Source organism: Ciona intestinalis, chromosome 2 (genome assembly GCF_000224145.3).
Source record: "Ciona intestinalis chromosome 2, KH, whole genome shotgun sequence".
NCBI classification, from domain to species: Eukaryota; Metazoa; Chordata; class Ascidiacea; order Phlebobranchia; family Cionidae; genus Ciona; species Ciona intestinalis.
Genome location: NC_020167.2, coordinates 6,773,083 through 6,788,261, shown reverse-complemented (window position 1 = coordinate 6,788,261; position 15,179 = coordinate 6,773,083). Strand labels below are relative to the sequence as shown.

At 34.7% G+C, this 15,179-nt stretch overlaps 2 protein-coding genes across 3 annotated transcripts; both read right to left on the bottom strand.

Annotated features, from left to right (window-relative positions):
* Positions 1-3,007: 3,007 nt before the first annotated feature.
* On the bottom strand, positions 3,008-9,185 carry LOC100177892 (docking protein 5). Its single transcript, XM_002130303.4, has 10 exons — positions 9,040-9,185; positions 8,853-8,960; positions 8,250-8,336; positions 7,780-7,888; positions 7,210-7,366; positions 6,279-6,340; positions 5,232-5,324; positions 4,585-4,791; positions 4,031-4,337; positions 3,008-3,621 (listed from the first exon to the last, which is right to left on the bottom strand). The coding sequence occupies exons 1-10, from the start codon at positions 9,097-9,099 to the stop codon at positions 3,567-3,569; spliced, it is 1,245 nt and encodes a 414-aa protein (XP_002130339.1). The 5' UTR covers positions 9,100-9,185; the 3' UTR covers positions 3,008-3,566.
* A 581-nt stretch (positions 9,186-9,766) lies between these two features.
* On the bottom strand, positions 9,767-14,965 carry LOC100186525 (kynureninase-like). Of its 2 annotated transcripts, none has more exons than XM_009859562.3 (9): positions 14,728-14,965; positions 14,302-14,387; positions 13,789-13,905; positions 13,177-13,368; positions 12,634-12,789; positions 12,105-12,276; positions 11,683-11,869; positions 11,182-11,305; positions 9,767-10,641 (listed from the first exon to the last, which is right to left on the bottom strand). In XM_009859562.3, the coding sequence occupies exons 1-9, from the start codon at positions 14,900-14,902 to the stop codon at positions 10,486-10,488; spliced, it is 1,365 nt and encodes a 454-aa protein (XP_009857864.2). In that variant the 5' UTR covers positions 14,903-14,965; the 3' UTR covers positions 9,767-10,485. The 2 variants fall into 2 exon arrangements, with proteins under 2 accessions (XP_009857864.2, XP_018673324.1); XM_018817779.2 differs by having other exon boundaries at positions 14,724-14,870.
* Between the last annotated feature and the right edge of the window lie 214 nt (positions 14,966-15,179).

Below are 15,179 nucleotides of genomic sequence, written 5' to 3'. Positions count from 1 at the left end.
ATACCAACCATTCGTCTACACCTCATGATTATGTTCGGGATCGTGTCTTTTATTTCAATTTTACTTTTTGTTGCGAGTTATTTTACGGTTGATGACTGCCCACCAAGCCCTCCAACTAATTCGCGATCAAAGACGTATCTTGATGATAAAACAGAAAGTATGTGGACGGTGTTAAAAAGTTTCAGGGGGTTCTTTAGGCATGGTAGTTTCCTTGTCGTTTTATTTGTATACTCAGTCATATACCTTATAAACAATATATACACAGTGCTGCTGTCATCCATCTTACACAAACGTTTTCCTGGAAGAAAAGGTTTAAATAAAACGTCGGGACTGGTGGTAATGTGTAGTTGGGTAGTTGGAGCCTTCGCTGGTTGTTTTACTGGGCCCATCATCATTTTATTGGGCCCATCATCATCGGTATAAACACATGATACCAGTATCATGCGTTGGGTTCCAATCTCACATTTTCGACTTTTGCAAAAAATCGAATTTTTTTGAGTTTTGGTATAAACACATGATACCGGGTATCATGCGTTGGGTTCCAATCTCACATTTTCGACTTTTGCAAAAAATCGAATTTTTTTGAGTTTTGTTATAAACACATGATACCGGTATCATGCGTTGGGGTCCAATCTCACATTTTCGACTTTTGCAAACAATCTCACATTTTCGACTTTTGCAAAACACATGATAGTTTTTTGAGTTTGGTACAAACACATGATACCGGTATATGCGGGGTCCAATCTCACATTTTCGACTTTTGCAAAAAATCGAATTTTTTTGAGTTTTGGTACAAACACATGATACCGGTATCATGCGTTGGAGTCCAATCTCACATTTTCGACTTTTGCAAAAAATCGAATTTTTTTGAGTTTTGGTATAAACACATGATACCGGTATCATGCGTTGGGGTCCAATCTCACATTTTCGACTTTTGCAAAAAATCGAATTTTTTTGAGTTTTGGTATAAACACATGATACCGGTATCATGCGTTGGGGTCCAATCTCACATTTTCGACTTTTGCAAAAAATCGAATTTTTTTGAGTTTTGGTATAAACACATGATACCGTATCATGCGTTGGGGTCCAATCTCACATTTTCGACTTTTGCAAAAAATCGAATTTTTTTGAGTTTTGGTACAAACACATGATACCGGTATCATGCGTTGGGGTCCAATCTCACATTTTCGACTTTTGCAAAAAATCGAATTTTTTTGAGTTTTGGTATAAACACATGATACCGTATCATGCGTTGGGGTCCAATCTCACATTTTCGACTTTTGCAAAAAATCGAATTTTTTTGAGTTTTGGTATCAACACATGATACCGGTATCATGCGTTGGGGTCCAATCTCACATTTTCGACTTTTGCAAAAAATCGAATTTTTTGAGTTTTGGTATAAACACATGATACCGGTATCATGCGTTGGGGTCCAATCTCACATTTTCGACTTTTGCAAAAAATCGAATTTTTTTGAGTTTTGGTATAAACACATGATACCGGTATCATGCGTTGGGGTCCAATCTCACATTTTCGACTTTTGCAAAAAATCGAATTTTTTTGAGTTTTGGTATAAACACATGATATATCGGTATCATGTGTTGGGGTCCAATCTCACATTTTCGACTTTTGCAAAAAATCGAATTTTTTTGAGTTTTGGTATAAACACATGATACCGGTATCATGCGTTGGGGTTTAATCTCACATTTTCGACTTTTGCAAAAAATCGAATTTTTTTTAGTTTTGGTATAAACACATGATACCGGTATCATGCGTTGGGGTCCAATCTCACATTTTCGACTTTTGCAAAAAATCGAATTTTTTGAGTTTTGGTATAAACACATGATACCGGTATCATGCGTTGGGGTCCAATTTCACATTTTCGACTTTTGTAAAAAATCGAATTTTTTGAGTTTTGGTATAAACACATGATACCGGTATCATGCGTTGGGGTCCAATTTCACATTTTCGACTTTTGTAAAAAATCGAATTTTTTGAGTTTTGGTATAAACACATGATACCGGTATCATGCGTTGGGGTCCAATCTCACATTTTCGACTTTTGCAAAAAATCGAATTTTTTTGAGTTTTGGTATAAACACATGATATCGGTATCATGTGTTGGGGTCCAATCTCACATTTTCGACATTTGCAAAAAATCGAATTTTTTGAGTTTTGGTATAAACACATGATACCGGTATCATGCGTTGGGGTCCAATCTCACATTTTCGACTTTTGCAAAAAATCTGATTTTTTTGAGTTTTGGTACAAACACATGATACCGGTATCATGCGTTGGGGTCCAATCTCACATTTTCGACTTTTGCAAAATTTATACCAAAACTCAAAAAAATTCGATTTTTTGCAAAAGTATCATGCGTTGGGGTCCAATCTCACATTTTCAACTTTTGCAAAAAATCTGATTTTTTTTAGTTTTGGTATAAACGCATGATACCGGTATCATACGTTGGGGTCCAATCTCACATTTCAGACTTTTGCAAAAAATCTGATTTTTTAGAGTTTTGGTATAAACACATGATAAATCGATTTTTTTTTTGAGTTTTTGTATAAACACATGATACCGGTATCTTACGTTGCGGTCCAATCTCATATTTTCGACTTTTGCAAAAAATCTGATTTTTTTGAATTTTGGTATAAACACATGATACCAGTATCATGTGTTGGGGTCCAATCTCACATTTTTGCAAAAAATCTGAGATACAAAAACTTTTTTTGAGTTTTGGTATAAACGCATGATACCGGTATCATGCGTTGAGGTCGTTGGTGACATTGCCTAATTTACTTTTTTTTGACCATTTTATAATGGAACGTGCCCATTCATTAGGGCTTTCCTGTAATTTTGTTAAAGGTTATCTACTGAATTTTTTTATTTCTGTAATTTTCCTTTGATTGCCTAATATAGGGTAACTTGGCTAAATCCCAGGAACAAATTTTGATCGAAATAGAAAACAGGTTTCTGATAATTCACTACAATAAATCCACCCAAGATTTGACAGAATACATATTTATTGCACAGTAAATTAATGGTGTGTGTCACATCCCAATTTTGGTCTCTGCAAGGATGCATGTAAACACTTGTGTCTTAATCTCCATATTATATATGTAAGTGCTATAATAATAGAATGGCGACTTAATTGAAACAAAGTCTACTGAAGTATTTACACAAATAAAATGTTAATTTTTGATGGAAATCGCAAACAACTTTTAAAAACCAAAATAAATGGTGTCAGGAAAGTGATATATCAGCCAAGTTTCATACTTTGGCAGAGTCTAAGTAAAACACCTGTATACAGCTGTATACGCCTAACTTGAAATCAAAGAAAATAAACAAATGATTGGAGCATGGACGAGAACAATGGATAAATAAAAGCGCGCGTTCTACAAACAGTGAGTGACACGTGATGTCGCTTACTACAAATCACGATTTGAAGATTGTGGTCAAGGATAAAAAAAATGTGAGACTCTTGCAAAAAAATGTGAGAAGAGGCACAGGGAATAATGGTCATGAAGCGCAGATGTGGGTCTACATGCAAGTTGATGACGGTGATCAGCGCTGGACGTGGTCATACACAGAATCTTGTTGAGGATTATTTCCAGAATAACTAAAAACATATTTTTTTAAATTTATATTGTGATTAAAAACAGAATATTAAATTTTAAGTGTGCGTAATTTACAATAAAGTCCAACGTATTTTGGTATGTGAAATGTATATTTCGCCGTTCCGGTGTGATTAAAACCAGGTAATAAGATTTTAGGTGTGCGTAACCAATAAAAAGTCTGAAGTGTAATATTATGTGAAATATATATTTCACCTAAAGTAGTATCATCAGTCTTTTATTCTAATAGTATTATTAAAATTGTCTTTGACTTTTTGTCGATTACTTTGTAACAATGTACCTTGAATGTTACAACATGCACGAAAGTAACAAAAAATTGTAATGAATTTTTATACCAGGACCAGATTCAGAAAATTTATCATAGTTACAACTAATAACAAATCCCTATCTTACCTTCCTGAGAAATCACCGGTTGTAGCATATGTGGAATCTGCCGTAGCTTGGTTGCCCATCCTTTTATCTGGGTAAGAAATTGAATCGTATTCTGTGTCGTTAACAGTAGGGGCAAGGTTAAGGTGGCTGTATTCAGCTGCTGAAGAGTTCTGTGCACCCATACACGTTGCTTCCGCATATGTGACATCGTTAACCATACTGGGGGAAGGTTTTTCAACTTTTCGAGGTGGTTTTTTGGGACCTTCCTTTGACTTCGGCACAAACTTGGCTCCTTTCGTCTTCTTGTCTTTTGGTGGTTTGGAGGATACTGTTTTCAAGTTGTTGGATTAGCAGCGCATTTATATATGGTCGCTTACAAACAGTAAACAGACTCTAAAAAAAACACAAAGAAAAAAGACCACAGGTTTTAAACTGAGGTTTACAGGGGTATATTAGTAACAAACAGTTTTGGCCTATGACTAAACAAGCTGTCTTGAGCAAAATGCGGTAAAGTAGGTTTGTGAAGGGGTGGTTTTAAGGTGAAACTCATACACTACATAGAACACTATTCTAACCTTGAGGTTTGACTTTAGGCATCGTCTGTGTATCCAGTGGTTCATTATAAGTGTAAGTATCGTCCGCTGTTGCCCCTTTGTTGCTTTCCTTTCTCACATCAATAGGATCATCGTAAAGTGAGACAGCTGGTGTTGGTACACGCGGAGATGAGGGTGCCATGGGGAAAGATGGTTTAGGATGAATGTAACTGTTTGTGCTGGAGGTACCTGGAGAGATATAATGGTTACAATACTTAGAAGTTGTTCGTAAACATAATGCAATCCACCATCTACGTAATCTAACGCAAAACTTTTTGTTAAAAAAATTGGAGTGAGCAGAAAAAATGTAAAAACAGAAAAAAAAGGAGTTTTGCAGAAGATTTAGTACCTGGTATTGAATAAAGTATTAACAACTAACTAACTTTGGGGTTTTGACAATATTTGGCATGATGACTATTCTTATTTTAGAAATGTTGCAATTTTTTACCATCTTATGCAATTGCAGTAAGTGTAAGTTGTGTAACAATCCTAAATTGCCATTATTGCCTAAACAGTAACTTAGATCTTTAGAATTCACACAGAGTGTCATGGCATCTCGATCATCTCCAACATTACAGTATGGTGTAAACCGCATGTCTCCATAAAAAACAAACAAAGTAAAAACATACTTGCAGCTCTTCCTCTGGTTGCAAGGGCTTTAACATTATTTTCTACTTCACGGAATATAGAGTTGTATTGATCAGTTGTGAACGTGAACATTCCTGTGTAAAAGACATAAAAAGTATTTTTAGGCAAAAGCTTAAAAAGTATTTACTAAGTAGTAGGGTAGGGAAGATGGGATACCTTTTTATTATTATATTTTCTCGTTCCATTTGGTAGTAAACAAAGAACATTCAAAGAGTAATAAAAACTGTATCCTTACGACTTCCATAGACGGTTGTTAATTGTTTAAAACCCGATCACCATAATAAAGAATTTGAAACTGGATATATATAGAAGCATTGTTCGTGAATATATTATTTTTCAAAGGCATACCCTGTTAGGTTAGTTATCATGTTTCATAACTAAAGACTTTGTGTCAAAACTAGCTCTTGGTACATTTAAGCGTATTTACATGTAGCCACCATTCAAAGTGAAACTGGTTAGCAAAGATTAAATATGGTTTGAGTTTCTAACTGATTACCCACACGTAACACAACAATTACAACTGCATGAAGCAGTCACTCTGTAAACATTCAACAACTTTCACTATCACTTTACAAAGAAGAGTGAAGATTAATATGAAGCATTTTACGATTCTACAAACACAATATACTTTGGAAACAACAGGTAAAGCATGTGAATGCTTGCTGGGTTGTGGTTTTAGCAAATACTACTAATCTTAAAATGGAATTACTAAGCCATATTAGCTTGTGTTATGTTTGCTATTAATAAAATCTTTGTTTGAATAAGTGAAGCTTTATTACATGTGGCCTTTATAGTTTTGATTATATGTAGCTTTTGTTTGACTTCACATTATAACTTAATGGCAAGTTTATAAATGAAAAATAAAGGCAGGTCTATATAGAAAAGTGAAAATATCATATTGTAGCGAGTAGCGACAGTGGAAATGTTTCTTCTACGATTGTTTTATTAAAATAACAAGACAAATGTAACCGAAAAGGTTTAGTCATTACAATATCAAATTATATATATCAATATGTTAAACTGCCTACCTTGGCCAGAAGGACATCTTCTGCCAGCTTCAAGAGAAAACTCTTGCTTGTCTCGGCCGTACCTAAAGAAATATAATTGTGTTATTTGATTGTATAAATGGAACATTTAAGGAATGAATTTCAATTTAGTTGGCGTTGACAAAAACATGACTAAGATGGCGTGCAGTATGATTGCACCAGGTTTACATGCTTTAAAACTCATTTATAATTAAAATAAAAAATGATTCACCATTGTCTTTAATACAACTATTGAAACAAGAATACATTGAATTTGATAACTTTATATCATGATGAGCAGTAGAAGAAAGTTTGTGTTACAGTTCGTTTTACAATATAACTGCGTTGAACAGTGATATACAAGTGGGTTATTTCGCATGTGGGCAGATAACATCATTCAGAAAGAAAATAATTATAGATTTCCTTATCATCATATCATTTAGAATCTAATATGAGTCATAACACACACTGTACGCCTCATTAACCAGAAGTGTAACGTAATGATTTAAAAATAAGTAATGTACAAGTAACCCATTAAACCCACAGAGCAGAGATGAACTACCATGTGAGACCGGAAATTTTGCAAGCAGGAAATGCATCGTGGTGAAATAATGATACTAAGTTTTAATGCATCAAGAGGCAAACAATAACTGAAAATGCATTTCAATAATATATAAGTTAAAATATCTACAGTAGGTCCAAGACTTGTACTTGTATGGCATATTTTAAATACAAACCTGTTTAGAACAACCGACTTTTACTATAACCACAAACCAGATGATAGTTTGAATATAAATAACACCAATGAATATGCCTGTGTCACCAGTTGTTTACAGTATAATAACTGGCACACTCAGTTTGATATATGTTAAGTTCTGTTAGTGTTTTTATACATTACACTAATAAATGTAACAAATATATATTGGTAACTTACTTCCTTAACTGATAAAGTGGCCACTTTATGACCGATTTCTTTGTTTGTTTATCTAGCAGCTCAACTTCTTCTGTTGAAACGTAGAGAAAGTAGGAACCCCTTAGTTTGAGTCGTTGCGTCACATCGGTATCATGAATTACAACATCATAAAGTTGGTCTGCAAGTTAAATATAAAACAAAGGGTATTACCTAATTAGATAGTGGGTACTGGAAACTCTTGTGTATGTGCATTTCTGTATGGGGTACATATAGTACTTTCCATGCAGAAAATTACAGTAGTTATATTTTCATTCCATACATTGTTTTCTATTTTCATTTTGTATGGGTGAGGTCCTATATTACGCTAAGTCACAGGACCTGGGATTTAGGCCAAATTTAGTACACTATCCCCCTATTTCCCAGCATTTAATTGGGGTTTTTTCACCTTGGGTGTTTCAGACGGTCAGGACACACTGTGGAATTTATTTGATTTAATTCCAAGGTTATAAGAATCTATTTTAAGGAATACTAAATCAACAAAGATAAGATAAGATTGTGTACACTCAATATTACAAATCTGTTAATTCTTACCGTCATCATAGAGAGAACAATATTCTGTTTCTGGGCTATGTCCAAATAAAGTAAAATTAAGATCATTCAGCCAACTTTGGTAATCATCGCCGTTATCAAAAGTGAAAGTCTGAAAAATAAAGAACAATTAAAAACACAGAAAAATGTGTATAACATCAGTAAGGTACTGGTGCAATTAATTTCACGGCTCATATACCATCATGGTATTAAAATTTGCGATAGCAGGGTGGTTTTCTTATGCCAAAATTATTGGCATTGCATTAGTCAGAAAACATTACAATTTAGTAGAACCAATTGCCTGTGTATTCTATAATTGAAAAAGTACGTGCCAGTTCTGGTACAATATTAGACCACCCAAAACTCTCTGAATCAATTTATAACAAAAAAATACAAATGGGCCTACACAATTTAATTTCCCAAATATTGGTAAAGTAAAGTTATACAAAAGTGAAACAAAGCCACTGTATTACCTGAACTTTTCCATCTATATGGATTTTAATCATTAAAGTGTTTATTTCCGTTTCAAGGGGACTGGCATTTTCTAAGCTGATAGTTTGCTGTGGATAAAACAAGATTTTAATGCAACAGAAATTCATTACACAAGCAGCAGTTACAATTGAGAAGATTAAACAAATGCAACAAAAAATATCTATTGTGGGTAGCTGACTAACTTTGATAACTATGCCTTAACCTTGTGGGTAGGCTATTACATTGAATGTAACTTGCTTTATCCTCGTGTGGCCGGAAAATGACTGACGTTACAACACAGTTGTTCATACACTTGTGGCAGCTTACAAGTTACCATGTATGCTACATTGTGGGTGACATTCAATGGCATTTTGCTATATTTAATCATTATATTTAGCCATTACCTTCTAACCACTATGCGATGAAACTTCTTTTGAAAAAGCCTTAGGCATAGAAATTAAGGAATTTGTCTTCAGATTTTTAAAATTTAAGTTAAGTTTAACGAATGTTTAAATACATCATTTCTTAGTAATACTACAAACAAATTGCATATAAAACACCTGAAAACGTTTACTTTTGTTACACCAACATTTTAGTTTAAATACCTTCTTTCCATTTCTTTCATAAATCTCCTTGCTATCAAAAAGTTCAAGTCTCGTAGGTTTTCCATTTTGCAATCGTTTGTGCAGCACTGCGTATTTCTTTTGTGGCTTCTGCAAAATTTAATGAACGAATATAATGTCATATTCATGATCAAGATTGAACGAATTTTTATCGAAAATAAAACCGTACCTTTCCCCCTGGCTTGGTGTAAAAAGTGTAGCCATCTTTCACAACATTATTCATAGTCATGGAAAAAGCAAAATAAATGCTTATTAAATAAAACTAGCTGTGAAAATAGGTCACAATATTAACATAACCTACATGTAGAAGTTGCATTTATTATGTTTTTCATAAATTGACGATCTTATTTTAACGTTTTCTGCTAATTGCGTGTCTAATTTGTAACGTCACAGAGCATTCTTCCGTGAAGCCGAACTATTTAGGGCAAATTTCAACTCATTGCTGCGTAAAACGGGGTTGCTCAATCATATTTAATTATGCAACTTGCAAAACATAATCTACTTCCTTTAGTTTCGGGGACCTCTATGTCACTTGCGCATAAACAGCGCCACCTACTACTCGGAAAGTGCAAATATATTTTTTGACTAAAATTCTAAACGAAACTGGAAAACTGTTTAACGTTGTTCATTTTAGCGACATTCATTTTCCAAATATCTAATATTGTTAAACGGTCTTGATGTTAAATCAATGAAATACATAAACTGTGCCTATAGTACCTGCTAAAGCCCAAATAATAGTAAAGCTGTTGAGGGTACGGTATAATTTCATTCGTACCTATCTCAACAGTAACAAATAGTTCGGTGTGGGTGTGTGGCTACAGCTTAGTCAATTCTCGCCTTGTCGTACATACTGCATAGCTCGCATACATCTTAACAGAATCCGGCTACAGGACAACAGGTCGAGAACTCGGTTTATTAAACTAAGAAACGACCGGAGGAGACCCAAAAATTGGGACCTTGTGCCTTGCCCAAACCAGAAAATAGACGAGGTGGATAACATAAAACGGGAGAAAAAGCAATAACAACAAAGAATGTTTAACACTGAAAAAGTGGGCGTACTGTGCAACTATAGGGCGAGGTAAGGCGGGACTCGGGGTAGAACGGGACATTTTAAAACTACTTTTACAGGTACCCGCTTGATGATGGAAAAAATGCTTTGATCCTTGATATCAATATCAATCTCCAAACAACCCGAAAAGTATTCGATAAATGCATTATATCGTTAATCCATTCATGTTCGTCACTAATTGCATTAATCACAAAATTCTAGGACAGTACACTCTCGCGAACAGCAGCTTGACAAATTGTACACAAATTTTGTTGGTAAAAAATAGTTTAACAAACTGTACACAAATGCTGTTAGGCCAAAAAATCAAAACATGTCACAAAACCAGGCCTACACAATTTGAAAACTACCTGTATGTAGCAAAGATGAAGAAATAAATAAATAAATAAAGGACTCGTTCAAGGACAATGGGTATACTGTCGAAATTTGAAGATGACGGTGCATATATTTAATGAAGAGTTAAAGATGTGGATGGTAAAAACATGGACACAATTTAATTAACCTACTCCCTTACATGTTGACTACAAGATATATATTGATACTTTGATGTTATTTAGGTTCTGTTAGGTCGTCAAGTATCTGGAACAGGGCTTGAACAAATCTATATACATCTCTAAAGCTTGTATGTAGGGGGTTTGGAGACACCCTAAGTACACCCAATGACACAACACAGATCACACCATGGGAAAGAAGACCTGCTACAACCTAGAGAGTCATACAAAATTATTCACAAAATGAACTGAGCACAATATTATACATGGTGGCATAATATCAAAGCTTCAACAAGATAAACTACATACATTATATATAAGGTGTTTTACAGATAAGATAATATGGCTCTATGCCATTCCTTAAACAGTACTTGGTGACAGCTTAGACAACCCACAAGTAACCACTGGGTTGAAGCAATTGCCAGTGTCCTGTCCAAGGATGCACATGGCCAAAACGTCGCTGCTACCATTGTGGGCGTATGTGTCCTTGGGCAAGACACTTAACGGCATTTGCTCCAACCCAGTGGTCACTAATGGATTGTCCAAATTATCAGCCATGCATAAAAAAAAATCCCCCCAAAAAAATAATCACCCACAAAGTAACATACATGGTAACTCGTAAGCTGGCACAAGGTGTTAAACCTGTGTTATAACGGCTGTCGTTTTTCGGCCACGCGAGGATAAAGTAAGTTATATTCATTCATTACATTCAAAACTCTGTTACCAATACCTTACCACCCAAACCTCACATTACCTTTTTTGCATCATATTTAGTAAAGGTTATGGATAGCTGACAACCACGCTGTTGATAATCTGAAGGTGTGATGATGTTCATGCCATATTTATTTAGGTTTGGCTCAAGAAGACTCTCTAAATAACTGAAATAAGTTGTGGTGTTATAAATAAAGCATTGCAATTTGCAATTTTGAATGAATGAACAATATAAACTATCCCGCAAGACGGAGCAACATATTCCCTATTGCATGGGTGTTTTGTTTCACACACCTCATGCCCACTTACCAGCTAACATGTATTAGCTCATATTCTCGGTTTGTAATATAGTGGCTAAATTTTTTCTGTGTGGCTGACAATTTGGACAACCCATTAGTGACCATTAATAGAAAGCAATTACAACCAAGTGTCTGATCCGTGGACAAACCCCAATGACAGTTGCAACAAGCCCTAAACCCTTGTCCTCTGTGGACATTTTAACCACTGAGCTACAACAAAAGTTTCTATTTAATATTAAACTTACCAGTTCAATAAAATGCTTTTCTTTCTAAAATCTTGCATGGTTATTTTTCCATATACCTCCAAGCTAGCAGCGATACAAGCCAAGTTAATAACCGATGGATTTGAGTTATGGTAACCTTTGATTCCAGGGGAAAAATCATGATCACTGGTAAAGTCAAACCTTGTATTTTCAGAATGGCCCCACCAACCTTTAGAAAGTATAAATTAAAGTTTGGAAGTTATAATTCTTTTCCTGTATTTTCCTGTTAAATTGCAAAAGAGAGTACTTTCTAAAATACATGTTATATTCTGGGTGAGGCTCTATAGCCTACAGCACGGCACAACGGGGAACCTGGGTGAACCACATTTGAATTGATAAAAATTAAAAAAAAAAACATTTATTAAAGTCAGTAGAAATAAAATTGTTATAAGATAGTTATTAACCCAGAAGTTTTGGGAAATTATTGTTTTCGTGCTTCTTGTGCATAAACGCTCCACCAGTTGCTCCGGCACAGGAATTCATAAACTTGTGGTGTCCCCAAACGGCAAAGTCAACGTTCCAATCATGTAGATGAAGTTCAACATTTCCAATTCCTTGAGCAAGGTCATAGCCAACCTGTTTAGAAGTTTAGGCGTCATGTTTTTTAATTTTAAACAAAATCTTGAGTAACATTGTTAAAATGCAGTTACACTCATGGTTATCAAGATCATACATAGGTTACCTTATTGATTAACATGGCAAATGCAATACACCAACTTTGCTTGTTTATTTGACACCTAACAAAAGGTTAAAAGCTGTAGCAATAACACTAAGAGTGCTACAACTACATCTCACCGAGAAAGCTTATGGACACTCAATTATAAAAACTTAAATGTACATATCCAAAAAATAAATATCTCAGTGAGGCACAATAAACTTGGCATCAACACAACATTAAGATAAATTATTTCTTACATGTACATTATAATATACCTTGCAACCTTTTGCATGAGCAGCAGCAGTTATAACTTTCATGTCAAGTAGCTGTCCCGTCAAATACTGGACACCACAAAGCAGCACAACAGCTACAGAATCTCCCTCTCTTTCAATCATATCCAATATATCGCTTGTGTTGAGAAGTTTACTCTCCTTGAAATTACAAACATTACATGAAAGATATAATAAGTAAATTTAACTTATTTATCCTTGCGTGAAAAGCCAACGACAGCAGCTATAATAACCCAGATGTTCATTAACAACATTGTGCGTCATATTTTTCTGTATGTCTGACCTTTTAGACAACATAGAGGCCACTGGGTTAGAGCAATGTTCCCTAAATGTCTTGTCCTTGAACACATACTCGTAAGCAGGCATGAGGTGTATGAAACCGAACACCCGTAGAATAACTACTGTTGTTTTCCGGCCATGAGAGGATAAAGCAAATTACATTCATTCATATAAACTTTATGGATGATGTGGTTTTGAGGAGAATTTCAATCCTGTTTTACAAATCAATAGAAAACCCTACAATCTTACCGGGCGTGGTTCCCAATAAACCAAAGAATCTTCGGGTTTGAATCCTCGTTGTAAAACATGCGACTCACAAGCATAGAAAGTTGTAGGGAAGGCACCTCGTTCAATGATTATCTTGAATCTCTGCTTGGTTGGATTGTAAAAGGAAATCAACAGAAAGTTCAAGTTCACTGTCAGGGAATTCATTATAGCAACCTGGAAAAAATATATCATGTCTGTTCATGTTAAGTTTTTTTAAATTTTCTATTATAATTTTAAAAACAAATAAAAGTGATCATTGTTATTGCCTGGACCTGTGGCAAAGTGGTTAGCGAGCCTGCCTGCAACCCAGAGGTAATGGGTTCAAGGCTCGTCGCTGCTACGCGTATGTGTTTTGTGCAAGACACTTAACGGAAATTGCTTCAATCCAGTGGTCACGAATGGGTTGTTCAAATTATTAGCCACACAAAAAGAGTGATGAAAAAAAACTCAAAAAAATCACTCACGAAGTAACATATACAGGGCAACTCGTAATCTGGTACGAGGTGTATGAAACAGAACACCCATGTTATAAAGAATGCTGTTTTCCGGCCATGCGAGGATAAAGTAAGTTATATACAATTATATTAAACTTACTTCATCGGGATCAGCTCCCACCAATCTACCAATCCCACCCAACAGTAAGTTGTCATAACCTAACATTTTTGTTGTTGTTGCTGTAAACGGAGTGCGGTTCTGCCATTCTTCTAGCATCTATGATGAAACAACAACCATTGTTAAAGTGTTTGCAACAATGGACACTAATTCCCATAAGATTATATTTAGCTTTATAACTTTTTACATCACTTAAAATGTAATTACTCCGCATCTGGATCTGGTAACCTCTCTTTTAAAGTTTGGTGACTGTGACCACAGACAAAATGGCAGTAAAACGTAACTAAGTATTTATTCACAAAAAAGGTTATTAGCAACTTCCAACTCGGTGATTCCCAAACTTTTCTAAAATTTTAGATTTTTGGGTTATAAAAATCAAAGAAATATCATAGGAAAATGTAAAAATCAAAAAAAGAAAAGGCAAAAAATATTAAACCCGATAACCCTCTTAAAACACCTGTATGGACTACTGTTCTAACTGAAGTAAACTAATACCTCCAACACCATCTCTTTGGTTTTTTTAGGTTGCCGTCCAACGGCATTTGAACAAAAATCAATCCAGCTGTCTCTGCCATATTTACCTGCAAATAATAATATTAACTTTTATTTGTTTCTTTGAATATTGTAAATAAGGAAATTGGAAATATGAAAATATAATAAAAACTAGAAAGAATCCTCGGTGACATTATATATTATGCTAGGTATTAGGGGTCAGTGGTTTAGGCTTAGAAGATGACGTTAGTAAAAAAATCTCTTCTAATGCCATGTAATAAAATAACAAACGCTAAAAAGGCACGTAGACTAAACACGCAACATGTAACAACTTTTCGGCATTAAGTACACGCGGATGAATGAAGTAAACACGTTATTTAACAAAAGATAAATAAGCTACATCACCTTAAATACTAGGTAACTACCTACCACACTTTGGTTCAACCTTAGGAATACAAAATTCATTCTTCAAATGTCCAAGTTCATCGTTTTTGTCCAAAATTTCGCAAAGTTTTTCGTCAAATACTGTTACGCCTTTTTCCTTTGCCAAGTCTTCCAAAATCCCCTTTGGGGAGTTTCCCAAAAATAGTACATCGTTGGCCATGATCGTATGGAAGTAAATTAATTAATATATTCTTCAGAAAAACGTCAAATAAACCTTTAGACCGAAATTTAATTATAAGAAAGAAAAAAATTTAATTATAATACAGCCTATTTTTGCCTATACTTTACCTAACATTATGCGGCTAAGTGTATTCTGTTCTACCTGTATTCCACACTTGCAACTAAAAGTATATATAAAACTGATTCACAACTGTTCTGCAAAAAAGAAAAGTCAGATACAAATGTTCGGTACAAACCGACTGTACTCTAAATTTGCA